We start from the raw sequence: 17,098 nt of genomic DNA, 5'->3' as shown, positions 1-17,098 counted from the left end.
ACAGTTGACTAATGTGTACATGGTTTGGCACTGATATTCAAAGTATGACCTGTAGGAATTGTGAACTCTGCGAGTGTGAGTTTCCGGAGAACCTTAGTGATTGGCACCCATACCTTGTCATTCGTAGGTAGTTTAAAAGAGGTTCTTGGGCCATGGGGATGGAAGAAATGAACAAAAAGATCGTCCTGACTGATTTCTTTAATTCTCCCAATCCGCCATTTCTCGTCGTAAATACAGATTACGGTATCATTAGGTGCAAATGACAACATGCTATGTTCTAGAAGTACTGAAGCACTGCAATCAGTAAATTCACCCGGTTGTGACAATTCATAACATGTGATTCGTGTTTGCGTCAGAGGTACAAATCTATGATATTATCTGGTATTGATAATTCTTTTGAAAGTAGCAAATCTCGAATTTCTTTCTGTTTGACTGCACTTCTTCTGATGAAACATAGATAAATCTTATGCCTGAGATACTATCAACACAAAACCTGAACATCTGTTCGGCTGTTAAAATTTCGAATTTCACATCATTGCAATAACTTGTAACTCAGATAATATTCAAGTCTCAGTGATGCAATTTTACTCACGTGTTACTGCAAAACTATCGTGTATTTTGTGCAAATTTCAGAATTTTTAACTTGCGTCCTTCCTGTGATATTTGATTGTGAAAATACACGATTTTCGAAAATTCGCAATGTTTAAAAATTTCCAATCAATCAAGTATATGGTTCTCAGATCTGAAACTTGTTTGGGACGTTGTCTATTATCTAGTCTCTATGTAGACCCAAAAAAGGTGAGTCTCATTTATTTCGTTTCAAAATGTACATTCCAAAACGGACATTTTAAGGTTTCCAACATCAATGTTCAGAGCTTCTTTTTCCCGACGTTCTAAAGTACGTCTCAATGTCCACAGAACGCAGAATGTTGTCCATTCTATTATCGTCCATATGGTTTTGGTTTGAACTCATTATCTTTAAAACCTAAAAAGTTACAGCGTTTAACGGAGTCCTCTGAAAAGTGCAAAACACGCACACGCGCCTATACCAAATGGCCGCTACAAACAAACCTGCGCGGCTAAAAAATAAATGAATGCCAGTTTACAACTCCCTGAATGTGGTACAATTTTAGGTTTAAAATAATAATAATAATAATAATAATAATAATAATAATAATAATAATAATAATAATAATAATAATAATAATAATAATAATAATAATAATAATAATAATTAATTAATTAATTTTGTCAGCAACCTTTGACCTGGAAATTAATCGATTTCAGTTATTTTTTAAATCAATGAGTGGCGAGCTTTTAATATAGTATTTCTACATTATTACATGAATAATATTTGAAAGAAATATTGTTTATTTTGGGAAGAAGCTATCAGACTTTCCAGTTGTGAATTCCTGAACATTAATATTCAATGTAGTTACAAGATTATTCACGAATATCGAAGTTACGAATACTCAGGTTGCTTTCGGAACTATTTGGTAGAAGCTCTCGAAGAGAGGCAGTAATGAACCGCAGTTTAGAGTGTTTTGGGAATTTGTGAATTCTGGAGAGAATTTGTCAGTATCCTTTGGTCAACAAACGACATATGTCTCTTTCTCTGTATACATATATATATATATATATATATATATATATATATATATATATATATATATATATATATATATATATATATAACTTTCAGAGGGTCAACCAAGTGCACGTAACGATCACAAATAAATGCTACCCAAAACTATCACAAAATTTAGAAGCTGAACTTTGAACTGAAGGGAATTCGAACCTTGATCTACTACTTGCTCTGGCCAATCGTGCTGTCGATTATTTTATCTATGTATTGCAAAATCACTCTCTCAATTTTACAGACCGCATACCTCCAGACAATCTGCGAAAGTAGTCCGATAATCCGTATACTTTAGTTGAGAAAGAAAGTTTCGTTTATGTACACCATCACTATTTTCATATTTTTAAGTGCTCTTGTTTCTGAGAGTATGCTTGTTCCATGTAACTTCATGTACGTGAGAATAATTTAAAAAATATATAATTATTGTATAAATTGTAATTTTACTTGGTTTATATAACGGACTGTTCTAAAAATTTACAACGAATACTACAACAATGTCTATTATATCAACAATGTCTTTCCATAAATCTTGTTTTCTTGTTCTACGTAACATTCAGTAGCATCCCTTTAGGTCTTCATTTTGCGATCCAATAATATGAATTTTCTGTAACAATAAAATCTTCAAAACCCAAGGACTCATAATGATGTTAATTTTCTGAAGTACTGTCTTCACTAACAGAAGTTGGAAACATTTATCAACAGATTTTGATATTTAACACGTTTGAAATAATGTTTCTTGTATACGTTGTTAACAATAACAAATACGTTGACCTTTGATAATTCAGAAACGTTGTTATCAACACTGCTGACAACATAGATTTCCACAAATGTTGTTTTGGACACGCAACTTACATTATTTTATCATAATTTTTAATTTGTGCGAAGACATATGTCCTCTAGTAATATCCATGTTTACTGCTAATTCCAGAATTATTTCCTCAGATTAATGAACATTTCAAAGAATGATAATTTAGTGTACACGAGGGGTGTTGGGGAAGTCATGTCTAATTACCTCTATTTTCTTTTTTAGCTGAATGAAAGCAACCTGGCCATAAAGGACAAACATATTTATAAGGTGGACAAGATTTTAACGGAGAATGTCAAGTGATCAGGTCACCAGAGCCTCCAGAAGTGCACAATTTGAGCAAAACACACACAAAAAAAACAAAACAAAAAAAAACACTTATTTAGAACAGAAACATGTGATTCGTTTTTTTTTCTTTCGTAACGGCATTAGTGTTAATGAAATTCATCAACGTCGAAGATAAGCCTAGGAGTGGTCGACCAAAAACAGCAACTTCAACTGAAGTCGTGGAAATTGTACAAAAATTGGTTATGTCCGATCGACGAAAAAAATATTAAAGAAATAGAGAGGAAGTAAGGATTGATATTCATAGTGTTTGGGATATTCTACACAAATATCTTCGGCTCACAAAAGTCTGTTTCAGATGGGTTCCTCACAATTTGAACGTTTTTCAGAAGCAAACTCGGGTGCAAATATGTCAGGAAAATATGGATTTTATGGAAGGAGATAACTACTTCTACCAGCATGTAGTGACAGGGGATGGAACATGGGCTCACTGGTATGACCCAGAATCTAAAGAGTCCATGCAGTGGAAGCATCAGGGGTCACCAACTCCAAAAAATTCAGGGCAAAGAAATCGGCTGGCAGTTGTGGTAACTGTTTTCTGGGACAGGGAAGGAATTCTTTTGCTTGAAGCTATACCAAAGTGACATACCATCACAGGAACTATGAAGAAAAAAACACTTGAAGATTGATGCCAAGCAGTTCAGAATAAACGACGCGGAGGTGCAAATCGTCGAATTTTGCTTGTTCATGACAATGCGTCTAGACACGCATCCCATCTTGCGCAGGCTGCTATCACAGAACAGAGAATGACAACTTTTCCACCCACCCTACAGTCCTGACCTAGCCCAAGTTATTATCTGTTTCGTCATTTGCAAAACTACCTCAGGGGCCAGCGATTTTCAAGCGACAAGCAGGCAATGTACCCTGTGATTAAGTTCTTTGACTCCAAGGAGAAATCTCTATGTTGAAGGCATTGAGTCACTTGGAACAAAATGGAGACAATGATTACATTGAAAAATAATAACTTTTTTTCTCTCAGCTCCTTGGTTTAATTGTTAGCTCACCATAGACATGACTTTCCCAACACCCCTCATAAATACGGAAATGAAATTCACATTTTTTTTTTTTTTTCATACTCACAAATTTTGTGATAGTTTAATCTTACTACATCACCAATATATTTTTTATAATAAGAGTTAAAATCACACTTACCAAAAACTGAGAAAGGTGAACTTTGTAGGTTGGAGGAGGATAAAAGTCACCTTCAACGCTAATTTCTGGGTATTTTTGGTGAATGATTGCAGCATACTGCTCAAACACTTTTCTATATCCTCACGCATAACTGAAAGTATAGAAACTTACTTGCGGATGGACTTAATTATAGTTTAAGAAATACGTTTAAATTGTAATAGCAATAACTAAATATGCAATAAGCAGTTTAATAAATTACGTTTTTGTGTTCATATGTAATACAAGCATGTTTCACTACACTATATAATTCCTTACTTAACAGTATGCACTGTTACATATACCAGCTAAACTCAAATTCCATATGGATAACTATATTTTATATATATTTTCGCAATTCCATTTTCACTCCGAAGGAGCTGTTGCGTAATTGTACAGCAGACACTATTTATAATGAAACAAAATTAGATGTTCTCCTCAAAAAGCAGAGTTACTGTTGAAAATTAATCACTTAATATAGTGGTTCTCAACGCAGGTGTTAACGCTTCCCAAGGGAAGGGGGGGTATGTTCCCAAAGGGGACGCTGTAACAAAAAGTGTCGATAGAATATTTAAGGGACGTTTGAGATATCATGATTTATTTATTTTTTTGTTATTATTGGACAAAAGCCATTATGCATTTTAAAAATTATCAAAAGTTTAGGCTATTTTACAAATAATAATCGGTTGATAATACACATTTAGATTCCTTTCAAAAAGTCGGTCAAGAAATGTTCGTTGATTCCTTTCTTTAGTAAAACGAGGAAGTTAAGCGTACATTAAATAAATAAATGGAAAAACTCCACTGCTGATTTTAAGAACTGAAGTCCTCTCTCTCTCTCTCTTTCTCTCATGTTCAGCTTTGCGCATAGGTGGATTGGGTTCAGATTAGGGGAGTGTCAGGACAATTGCATTTACCCAAGGAGGTATTAGAATCGAAAAACTTGAGAGCTTGACTTAATGAACCTATTTCCTATAAATATTGAGTGTTTCAGGAACTACGAATTGTTACCTTTGATTGTTCTGCGATTACGTGCGAAAAAGAATTTCTTCTGACCACCTTTTGTGTTTGGTAACTATACTTCTCCTAGATAATGACATTTCTAATAAAAGTGAGGGACGCACAATACAAAATTATACTGATATTTTCATATTCTTTGCAGTGATTTTAAAAAAAATATTTCGAGTATTTCTGTCGAATCGAACAGTTAAAATCACCCTAGATAATAATTCCATCGTATACTTGATGAATCTAGTTACCTACCTACCTCTACCCCCTCCATCTCTCTCTCTTTTTTTTTCTCTCGATGTGTGGGTTTCATTTCACACGATAGACTTTCAAATTATAGGAATTTCATACTCAATGTATGACACTTTTGTTCACAAAATTTTAAGACTACCTTCCAGAGACTAAGTCCAAAAGTTGAACCCAGACCCTTACGTCCATTGGGTCTGCTTACAAGGAAATATATTTTCTTTTCACTCTGTTATGGAGCAACATTCATATTCTTTAACAGAAATATACCATCTACACACTGCTGTCAAGTAAACATACAAGTGGCATGTCGAAAAGATCATAAAATATAATAAAAAAGATAAGTCAAAAACTGGCGTAGTGCATGATGCCAGTTTCAAGACTGTAAAGGATACTATGTCAACATAAAAGTAACAGACATAAACGGAGGAGAATCAGAGTAATGCGTTCTAAGTGTGGTGGCCAGCATCAATGAGCTCTGTGACACTGTTCATTTTGGCATGAGTTCGAATCCTGTTTACAAAAAGTACTTAATTTTTTTTTAATGCATTTTATTGACAAGGAGCATCCATGTATGAATGTAAGAAATTTCTATCACAGCTATGCAGTATAATACATGAGAAAATACGTATTAAACAAAATCTCAACTCCTTACCCTTTTGTCTTTAACGTATACTCTTAAACCGAAAGCAATGTGAAAACATGTTCATAATAGAAACTAATTACTCAACATTTCCACATGTTCAATCATTGTAGGAGGAAACAAATAGCCATTTAATCACATCAGTATCAGTAGAAGTGTCTGTTCCAGCACGGAAAGAATACCGTATAATTAATATAAAACCAGAAATTCGATTACAATGGAATCATTCCCCCATTCTTCCCCTTAAGATTCGGATCTTCAAAAAATCTGAATCATGTATTTTTAACGAACATATTATGTATCGAAGAGAATACGACCATTTTAAACAACTCCCCGCTTGGGTACATTCTAAGTAAAGAAAGAGGAATTTAAATAATTTAGAAGTTTCCCCTTTTCTTTTTTAAGTTTTTGTGAAGTTTAAGTGAAGTTTTTGAAAAAGCAGAAATATGTATTTCTTTGCTTTTAATTAAGAGTTTATACAGCAAATTTCACATCTCCACCTTGAGCGAATCATCTGATTGGGCATTTTCTGAATAAAGACAGGGCAATTTGTATATTATAGAATTGATCCCCCTTCCACCTACAGGAGCGAAATTTTTAGAAACACTGAAACACTTATTTCATTAGTTGATAAGTTCGCAGCAAACGAACTGCTGTATGACCTTTAGTGCAGCTTTGATGTCACCTAACCCGGTTGTAGCGTCATTGCCAGTGTAATAAAGTGGAAGATAGTTTCAGCCGAAACTAATATAGAAACGTTCCGTTCCTTATCTAAAACAATAACTAAGAGTTCTAGAATATACTTTTCTGAAAATATTGGTAAAACAACCATGTTTTAGCTTTATTTGTTCGTATTTTACTATCGTTTTATTTTAATATGATTTCTTCTTGTGGTTACTGCTTCACTATGAATGTTTATTTTACCGATGAGAATTAGTATAAATAGATTACTTTTATGAATTGCTTCTAATTGTAAATTTGCATAACGTACAGGATTACATCAGGCATCACATCCGTTTTAAATTCAGTTACAACTCTAGTGTGATCCAAACTGTATAGTGCGTGGGACTGCGTTCTCCACGTACTGATCAAGGACACTAATCTGAAACATTCCGTTTTTTAATCACGTTATTATTATAATTATAGGTTATAACAGCGGTTCCTAAACTTTGTATTGATATTTCCTGGATCATCACAAAATATTCGTTGATATGATTATACCCCAAAGCAGAACAACAGGCGACGATGCGACAATATTACAAAAAGAAAATTCGGGCTGCAGGGAGGTTGACTAACCTCTAGACGAAAATTACGGCCGCATTGTCTACTCTCGAAACAAAAATTCGGTTGCAGAAAAATTTTCTTCTCTGTAAATAAAACACGACTCAGAACAATTCAATGTTTGATACTCATGATAATATACCTACAAACTTGAGACACGTGAAAGGGAAGAGTGAGAGATACTTACAGTTGCCAGTGCTACAATGAATGCAGCCGAATCAAGACAAGCAGACAGCTGTCTGGTGGTGGGATGCTAGATGAGCCATTACGCATTGCTTGGTAGCGCTGCCGTCGTTGTTATAATGTGATTGTGATACTTTAAAAAATGGCTTAGAAAAATATAAGTAAGGATTTCTTCATTGGTTACTTATTCTGTTATTATACAGCCCTATAGCCCCTTGTATATTTCTCCATAAATAAAAAAGCCGTTAAGTTAAAAAAAAAAAAAAGTTTAGAAAAATGGAATTATAAAAAGTTTGTTTTTCTGCACTTGAAAATTTTAGGTTACAATTTTACTACGGTATTACTAAAATACTTGCAAAAAGGTTTGTGGGTTTTTCGTAAACCGTCGCAGAAAGTTGAAAAACGTTCTGCTTTAGGGTGATTATGTATGTTATATGATTAATACATTTCATATACATCGTAATTTTAAACAGTATTTCAATTGTTTATTTCATAGACAACATTTCTTTGTGGCTCATCAAACACAGATTATCACTCACATATAACTATTAATTGGGATAAATAATTTTAAATAATAAGAACGTCCTAGCCACACCTGAATACTGGTTCTCGTTATATCAGCAAGTCAAGCTGTGCCGGACCAAGTCACAGGAAAGATGGGTGACCATTAGTCCTCACCTGATGTAAAGGCATGAGTGCCATAAGCTGGCTGGTAGGCTTTGGCCCTCTAAAGGCTGTTGCGCCAGGAGTTCAGTTTTTAACTTTAGACTTATTTTCCTTGTAGAGAAAGGGAAAAATCACTTTCTGCCAACCAACTGAGTGATGTAAAGAGACTAAAACTAAGTCTGATATTAAAACTAACTTTTGCTTTATCTGTTTTATTTTTGATTCTACAGTCTTGGTTGTTAATTTGACCCAGTCTATGGGCAGAATTGGTAACTTACAGTTCCAAATTTACAATACATGTATGGTCAATTTCTCGGACGAATTTCCTACAAAAACTGCATATATGAGATTTGGTGCGTAAGCACTGGGTGATATATTGTATATATCATCATGTTATAAAACATCCCCTTCCCAAGCAACGCCATTTGCGTTCCTTTCTATATTTGTAACACCAAGAGATAGCACACTTTTACTTACCCCAAGTTTACCATAAGCTTTGTTATGTGCTTAAGATTACTCATAACCTACTGTTTTCAAAAAGGCTTGTCTTAACGTTGGTGAGTGATGGGGGTCAAAGTAATGACGTCGTCAACATGGCTCCCGCTGCAATTTATAGCACAATTTTTAACTCAGGATAACTTTACACTCAATGAAGGCACAGATTTCGTTCGTGTATCAAATTGAAGGAAATAAACGTGTCTAAAATTTAATACCATTGCAGTTTATTTACATTGCCGTCATCTTGGCGCATGATTCGCTCAAAATTTAGTTTCATTCGCGTTATTGTAAACATTTATTGGCAAGTAACTATGAAACCATTATAGATATGAAAAACGATACGAAACAAACGTGACAGAGCATAATTTGAGCTTTCCAACAATATCTACTTCATTATTATATCTTAAAAATTGAATGAGTAATTTGATTTTATGTATCATATGGTGTTGTATTCTTGACCTCTAATATTATGCAAAGCAAAACGCGTAGACCACTTTTATTTATCCCAATTTTACCGTGAACTTTGTTAAGTGCTTAAGATTTCACATAGTCTAGTCTTGAGAAAGGTTTCTCAAGGTTGGTGAGTCCTGGGAATCCGAGTAATGATGTCATCAATATGGCTGCCGCGCCAACGTGTGATACTTAAACATAATGTGATACTTAAATATAATTCTACAACAAAGCATCGTAGAGAATTGTTCTTTTCTTCTGAATGTTCGTAATGAAGTAACCTATGTGTTGTGTTATACCAATACATTTTGTAGCTCCAATAGTCTTCCTGATATTTAGTTTGAAAGATACTTTTGCGATTTTTTTTACATAGTGCATGTTTTAAACCCAACAACTTTTAAAACGTCAGGAAAAATAAATGTTTACAATAACGCGAATGAAACTAAATTTTGAGCGAATCATGCGCCAAGATGACGGCAATGTAAATAAACTACAATTGTTTATTAAATTTTAGACACGTTTATTACTTTCAATTTGATACACGAACGAAGTTTCTACCATCATTAAGTGGAAAGTTATCCTGAGTTAAAAATTGTGTTATAAATTGCGGCGGCAGCCATGCTGATGACGTCATTACTCTGACCCCCACCACTCACCGACGTTAAGAAAAGCCTTTCTGAATACTGTAGGTTATGAATAATCTTAAGCACATAACTAAGTTTATGATGTACAGGGGTAAATAAAATGTGTTCTATCTCTTGGTCTATGTCGCACGTCTGTGTGTGGAAAAAAACTGATCCATTTTAATGTTTTCAAATTCGAGGTGTATTAAATTATAAAGTGTTTATTGTAAGGAGAACGAGAAGGTGGATCATAGTATTTTGTAATTTGGTGTATATATTATACCATTATATATATATATATATATATATATATATATATAAGTATATACAGGGCGTTAATGAACAAAAGCGACAAACTTTAACAGGTGATTCCTCACATCAAAATAAGAGAAAAAGTTCATATGGACCAATGGCGAAAAGTGCAGAGAGTTTCAGAGTTTCAGAGCTAGGGCTGTCCAAAATCGCAAAAAAGCCAAATTTCAAGAGGCCCTATTTCGAATTCGAGACTGTGGAAGGTGGTCCTTAGCGTAAAGGAATCCAAAAATGCATATTTCATTATGTTCAATGGGTGTACAGATTATTCCATGCAGGGTGAAATTCCCAGCCATTACCGAATTTTGAGATATGCTCTGACTATGATTGGTCCAAAGTAGGCAAACGGCCTTGATAGCAGTGAACACGGAATTCTTTGGCGCGATGTCGGAAGTGTTAAGGATCGTCAGCAGCACAGTCTTTCGTATTCAGGAAAACGCATGGTGCGATGTTTTCTTTCACGCTGATAAGTGAAGAAAATGTGAAACATACCGTGACGAAATACATATCATCAAACGTTATTCCGAACACAAAGAAACATGGAGCTGCCGGTTTTCTAAACGGTAATTCAAGTGTACATTTTATGAGTCATTCCCCGTCACTTCAGCCAGGATTTGCCTCATTTGATACCAGGGTGGATTGATTTAAATCGAATTCCGAAATAAATTAATTTAAAGTGGAAATAAGTAAAATTCCGTTTCTGTTCTGTTATTTCGATTATGGAAGTTAATAACCGTAATACAATGAGACTCAAATGTACAGTATAGTATGAAAACAAGTGTCATGTAAAGGATGATTAGGAAAAATCCCGTTTTGAACAGGTAACGGAGCAATCCTGCTTTCTTCTTTTCGTAACATTGGGTTTGGGTTTTAAAATCGTTAACTATTCCAACGGGGAAATCACCATCGATATTTAAGACAAATTCTTTTTTGTGCGTGTCTGTTTGTTTGTTCCCAGATAATAGGGTATATTTAGTCCTATCTCCTATTTTTTTTTTTTTTTATATATATATAACTTTAGGCGAAATTTATGTATTTCATAGCTGCAAGCGAGTTCTGAGTTTTTAAAAATAGGCCCGTGCCAAGTTATTGTACTTTTTCCTTAATGCTTAACATTTTAAATTATATCACCTATTTTTAGGGGATAGGGCAGAATCTTTATTATTCGATTAAAAAAGTACCAATAAGGCTTTTTTACTTCGTTTTCTTCAAGACTGGACGCATTTTAGAACATGTTACATATGCTTTCACGCCTTTTTGCGTTGAGGCATAGTGTGTGATGGCGTCATAAATTTAAAAAGATATTTTTCGTTATGCGTATTATTATTATTTTCTGGCGGGTTACATTTTGCATTCAGAAGACTGAAATTTTGCACACTCGTTCAGTGCACCCCTTAATAATTTTCTGATGTTTTCAGATATCTGCGTGGAAACAGCGGGGTCCAGAGGGGCAAAAATGTTTTTTTTTTTTTAAAAAAAAAAAAGGATATTTTTAACAAAAAAATAGCTTTTTTCGTGATTTTCTCGCCTCAGATGGAGACATATGAATGGTACCGTTTGAAAGGCTGTTCTATTCTGAAGAAAATGATGTACGTACTATGCTCCTATGATAAATAGGGATGTCTCAGGAAACTTATCTGAGATCCTGTTTTATACGGGAATCTGGGGAATATTTTTCGCGGGCTTACTTTTGCACCCACAAGATCGAAATTTTGCACATTTACTTAGTGCACCCCTCGGTAATTTTCAGATTTGTTTCAGATATCTGCTTAAAACGGGGGAGGGGTCCACAGAGGTAATTTTTTTTTTTTTTTTTAAAGATACTTTTAACAGAAAATTCCTTTTTTCGTGATTTACCCGTCCCAGATACATGATGGAGACATTTGAAGGGCACGGTTTGAAAATTTGTTTTATTCTGAAGAGAATAATGTACAAATCATGATCCTAGAATAAATAGGGATATATGAGGAAATTTTAATATTACATCCGGGTCATCTGCGGCATTGTGGGAATGTTCTTAGCTCATTATTAAATAGTTTCCTCACCCTCACCCTTACTACTCAAGATAGAAGCTTGAAATTTTGTACACACATTTAGAACACCACTTAGTATTTCCCAGTTGATTTTGAGATATGTGCGTTAACACAGGGGAATCCAGAGGGGATCAAAATTTTAAACAAAAAGTTTTAAAAAATTGCCGATTACTCTCAAAATTACCTGCTTCAGGGACACGATAGGGAAATGTGAATGTTACCGTTTCAAAAGCTGTTCTATTCTAAAAAGAGTGATGTATGTACCATGATCCTAAGATAAATAGGGATGATGCTATAGCTGCTTGTCTAAAAGTCTATAATTAACCTTTAAAAAGAGCAATAATTTAAAAGTGTTAAGAAACATTGTTTGGGATAGATATAGGTTAACGATTGTTGATAGTTCAAAATTCAACCCCAATACTTTCACTTAAATGGCATAATTAGCATTTAATACTAATTCCTAATGCTTTTTCTTCAGTTTGCGACTTGTATTATACGAGGAGAAAGATTTGATTTAAATAAAAAAAAATCAAGAAAACCGATTTTTTTTAAAAATCATGATTTTTTTTCACCCTGTTTGATACCCACCTGTTGCAGAATGAAATGAAAATTCGTGTCTTATGCAGACCCGTATTTATATATTGTGCGCCTCTGTGCTCTAAATAATTTGCCGCCTCCCGCAAAAAAGTTGCCGCCCTTCCCACTGCCCCCCGAAAACAACCAATTTTAGATTTAATTTATAGTTTTTGGGGTCGCTGAGATGAACAGTAACAGTTATAATCCAATTCAGCTTATAGGTCATACTCTATTCCTCAGGGAGTGGGCGAGATTTTGTAAGTAACCGACAGATATTAGTGTTGAATTCATAGTTTTCGAGATCACTGAGTTTAATGGTATCAGTTTTCATGAAGTCCAAGTTCATCCTCAGCCGTTTGGGTGGGGATGGGAGAGGATAGCTATTTAAAAATAATCAGATAAGCTAGCTAATTAGTAACTACTGTAATTAGAGCGAATTCAGAATTAGAGTTAAAAATTAACATATTTTCTTGCGCTTGCGCGGGACTCTGCGGGTTGCTAGTTTTAAATAAAATTTTATTGTGAATCTTTAAAAACAATCCTGAGGGCCGCGGTGGCTCAGTGGTAGAGCGTTCGTTTCTGGTGCAAAGGGTCCTTGATTCAATGCCAGCTCGCGCCAAGTGAACTTTGTGGTGGACAAACACCGTGTACATGGGTTTTCTCGGGGCTCTTCCGTTTCCTCCCACTTTCTTCATTCGATCATTTTATTCATCACCATCTCCTCTACCCCTCTTTTAACCGTAGAACGTAAAACAAAGATTTCATTTCATTTTTAAAAAATCCAAAATTTCCCGCCCTGTGCTCGAGCACAAAATAGCACTTACCTAAATACGGGCCTGGTCTTATGTAGATTTGATGCTGATTCCAAAACTGCAAACTGTTTGAAAATCAGTCCATTCGTTCTGGACTTATTGATCTTTGAAATTGAAGCCTGTAACGTGAGAAATACTCGTAGTAGTCGTAAGAGCTAAGGGCAAATCGAAAAGAGGGTGTAACTTTCTTCAAATTTAACGTAGAAACGTGTATTTATTTATTTATTGTTTGTTTAATCTATAGATGTGTTTTACAGATACATAAAAGTTATTCTCGCAACGGTAGAAGGAAAAGAAAAAAATCATCAGTAAATTAAAAAAAAACTGCAGGTGAAAAACTCCTAACATTGTAATTGCAAGAACTCATCAGCCTCCATCTCAATTTGCATGAAATTTTGTGTTCTAAGCCGTGGCAACAGACCAGTTCAATAGTAAAAAATGGTAATGGGCAAGTTATAAGAGCCATAAAAAATGTGATGAGTTGAAAATATGCTACATGATGCTAGGTCTGAACTATCCTATAACTGGTACAGTATCAGCAAAAGCATCCTATTAATACCTCCTCAGGGAATTGGCAATATTAAATTTGGTGACTTAGTTCTTTGTCTTTCTCCTTTATCTCATTGAACACAACGTTCCTGGACTTTATGTAACATCGGAGATTAACTGTTATCTGGAACATTCGAGTGTAACGTTCATCGCTAGCTCTGTGGATATAATGTATTTACCTTGTCTGGAACTATCTACAAGGGTCGCTCAAGGTTGACCAGGTTTTTCGTACGTAAATAATCGATGAATAGCCGGATCATGATGAAACTTGCGAGTGACGTAATGTTTTCCTTTTCGAGTAACTAGCGCCCGGCATGACGTATTTGGCGCATGCGCAGCAGTTGGAGCGAACATGGCGACAAACAGTGTGGCTGTGGAGCAGCGGTGTGTAATCAAATTTCTTGTGAAGGAGAAAGTTAAACCAGCTGAGATTTTCAGAAGATTGCAAGCACAGTATGGTGAACAAACGATGTTACGGACAAGAGTGTACTAATGATGTGAACAGTTTCGCGAAGGACGGGAGCTGGTGACAAATGAAGTACATGGACACATTCGCCCGACTGCAGTCACACCAGTGAATATCGCACATTGAGCTAATGATTCTTGAGAACAGGCGAGTAACAGTGCGGGATATTGCTGCCGAGGTGAATATCAGTGTCGAAAGTGTTGAGACAATCATTCACGACCACTTACGCTTCCGCAAAATCTGTGCAAGGTAGGTTCCCCGCCAGCTGACATTTGATCAGAAGTGGACACGCATTAAGGTCTATGAACAGCCGAAATGCGCTGGGAAGTTCTGCCCCATCCCCCCTACAGTCCAGATTTATCCCCCAGTGATTATCATTTGTTTGCACCCCTTAAAGACCACCTGGGTGGGAAGAAATTCACGGCACATGAAGCACTGCGGAACGATGTCTTCCAGTGGCTACAACAACAACCAAGTTCTTTCTACGCCAAAGGAATCAGGGAGCTGCCACAACGATGGCAATGGTGCCTCGATGCGCACGGAGAATATTCTGAAAAGCTGACATAGTTTGGTGCTTCTTGTGCTATCTGTTTCTTCAGAAGAAATAAAAGTCCCGGTCAACCTTGAACGACCCTTGTAGAATGTTCTTCCTTTGGCATTCGATTTTAGCAAAAGAAGACATGTAAACTATTCGAGAACAATTTGCAGACGGGTTTTTGGCTGCAAAGACAGATCCAGATACGACACGTTTCCGTTGTTTCCATCCAACTGGAGATTAGTGCCAAAATCATGAGTATGGAATTCTGTCTGTCAACCAGTTTTACAAGGGATGGGTTAGTACTTCCAATATCATGCAAAACATTACCAGTAATCAGAGTACATAACTATGTAGCGTGCAAGTACAGCAACAAGTGGTATATTGGGCTAATAACCGAAGTATTCTCAGAAAGAGATGCTGCTGTTATGTTTATGCACCCTTATGGGACTTCTGCATCATTTTACTGACCATAGAACGCAGACACTTGTTTGGTGCCTTTTACAAATGTTCTCTGTCAGATGAATGTAACTACGGCCACAGGACGAACATGTTAGTGATAGAACAGTGGAGAGTGCATATGCAAAAGTAAATTTTCAACTGCACATACTGTAACAGTCAATATTATTTTCATACCCGGGTACTTCAGGTGTCAAAAGCTTTGAAATAAAACATTCAACTCCTCACAAATTTTATTATTATTATTATTATTATTATTATTGATTCTTATGCATTGCCCATTACCACATGCTTACTATTTAATGGGTATGTTCAATGGGGCGCGGACAAAATCCAAGCGTAAAAAATCCAAGCTAAATTCTGGCAAGGCGGACAAAATCCAAGGAACAGTATCATGTGCGTAGTGCCTGTGAACACCCTAAATGCTTTTTTAAATAATGTAATAACGTATGTGAATTTACGAGGGGGAGTCAAATGAAAACCATAATTATTTTTTTCAATATTATTTATTGGTCACACAGGGTACAGAAGTAAATAACTTTTCAACATAGTCCCCTCCTCGTTCAATGCAAGTCCGCCAGCGCTTCGGAAGAGCCTGAATACCTGCAGGAAAAAAGTCTTTTGGGCGACGGAGCAACCACTCGTGCACCACGTTGCGTACCTCTGTGGCTGTGTCCGAAACTTTTTGGGTTTCGGTGATGAGGAGTGGCGCCACTCCTTGCTCGCTCGCTTTGTTTCAGGCTGATGGTAATGCACCCATGTTTCGTCACCAGTGACGATTCGTGACAGGAAGGCATTACCGTCACGTTCAGCACGCCACAAACGGTCTTCGCACGCACCAACACGTCGCTGTTTCAGTTCAGGCGTCAGTTGTCGGGGCACCCATCTTGCAGACACCTTATGAAACTGGAGAACATCATTCACAATATGATGTGCCGATCCATGACTCATGTGTACACATGCTGCAATTTCGTCTATTGTCACACGGCAGTTTTCCAAAACGATGGCTTCAACGGCTGCAATGATCTCTGGAGTCACTACGCGCTGAGCCTGGCCGGGGCGTGGAGCATCGGCCACAGACGTAACACCATTTGCAAATTTCCGGCACCATTCATAGATTTGTGGCTGTGACAAACACGCATCTCCATACTGAACCTTCATTCGCCTAAAAATGTCAATCGGTTTCACACCTTCACTTCGCAAAAACCGAATCACAGAACGCTGCTCCTCGCTGGTGCATGTGGCTAGTAGGGCTGCCATTTTGGAACTGTTGTTGCGCCGGTGTTTGTGCATCTACCGGCTGCTGCCCCTAGGAGACATCCGGCATACTATCGTAAACAGGCATGCCAACTTACAGCTCACTGGCGCTATATGCGGATTTTTATTTCTACTTCTATGGTTTTCAGTTGACTTACCCTCGTAATAATGCAATATCTAGAAAATCGAAATATGAAAATGTATATGTTATTAATTATTTCGGCAAGTGTAACTGATGTAAATACTTTGAGAGTAATGAAGTAAATTTGTTTTTATCTAAATTATATTGGATTTTCATTCTCATGAGATAGCATATAGAAGCCTTTTTTGTAGTGTTGTATGATTTCTTTTATAAAAATTTAATTCAAATGTACCTATCAAGATCAAAATATGAATATGGTAATGTTAGAATGCTGAGGCTTTTTTTTTTTTTTTTTTTTTGCCCGTTGCCTTCCACCGGAATAAATTGAAGAATAAGAGATAAAATTTTAGAATGTATGATAATTGAAGAAAGAAACAAACGTACAATTTAATTAGGGTGTTCA

General features: G+C 36.0%; 1 protein-coding gene across 1 annotated transcript in view; it reads right to left on the bottom strand.

The window, feature by feature from the left end:
* The window catches only part of SelT (selenoprotein T), a 201,080-nt gene that overhangs the window by 110,568 nt on the left and 73,414 nt on the right, over positions 1 to 17,098 (bottom strand). Inside the window, 1 exon segment of the mRNA XM_081769281.1 lies at positions 3,942 to 4,071. Coding sequence (XP_081625407.1) covers positions 3,942 to 4,071 — 130 coding nt within the window.

This window comes from Thermobia domestica, chromosome 8, assembly GCF_964235325.1.
Source record: "Thermobia domestica chromosome 8, izTheDome1.hap1.1, whole genome shotgun sequence".
Classification (NCBI taxonomy): domain Eukaryota; kingdom Metazoa; phylum Arthropoda; class Insecta; order Zygentoma; family Lepismatidae; genus Thermobia; species Thermobia domestica.
This window is presented reverse-complemented; position numbering and strand designations above follow the sequence as displayed.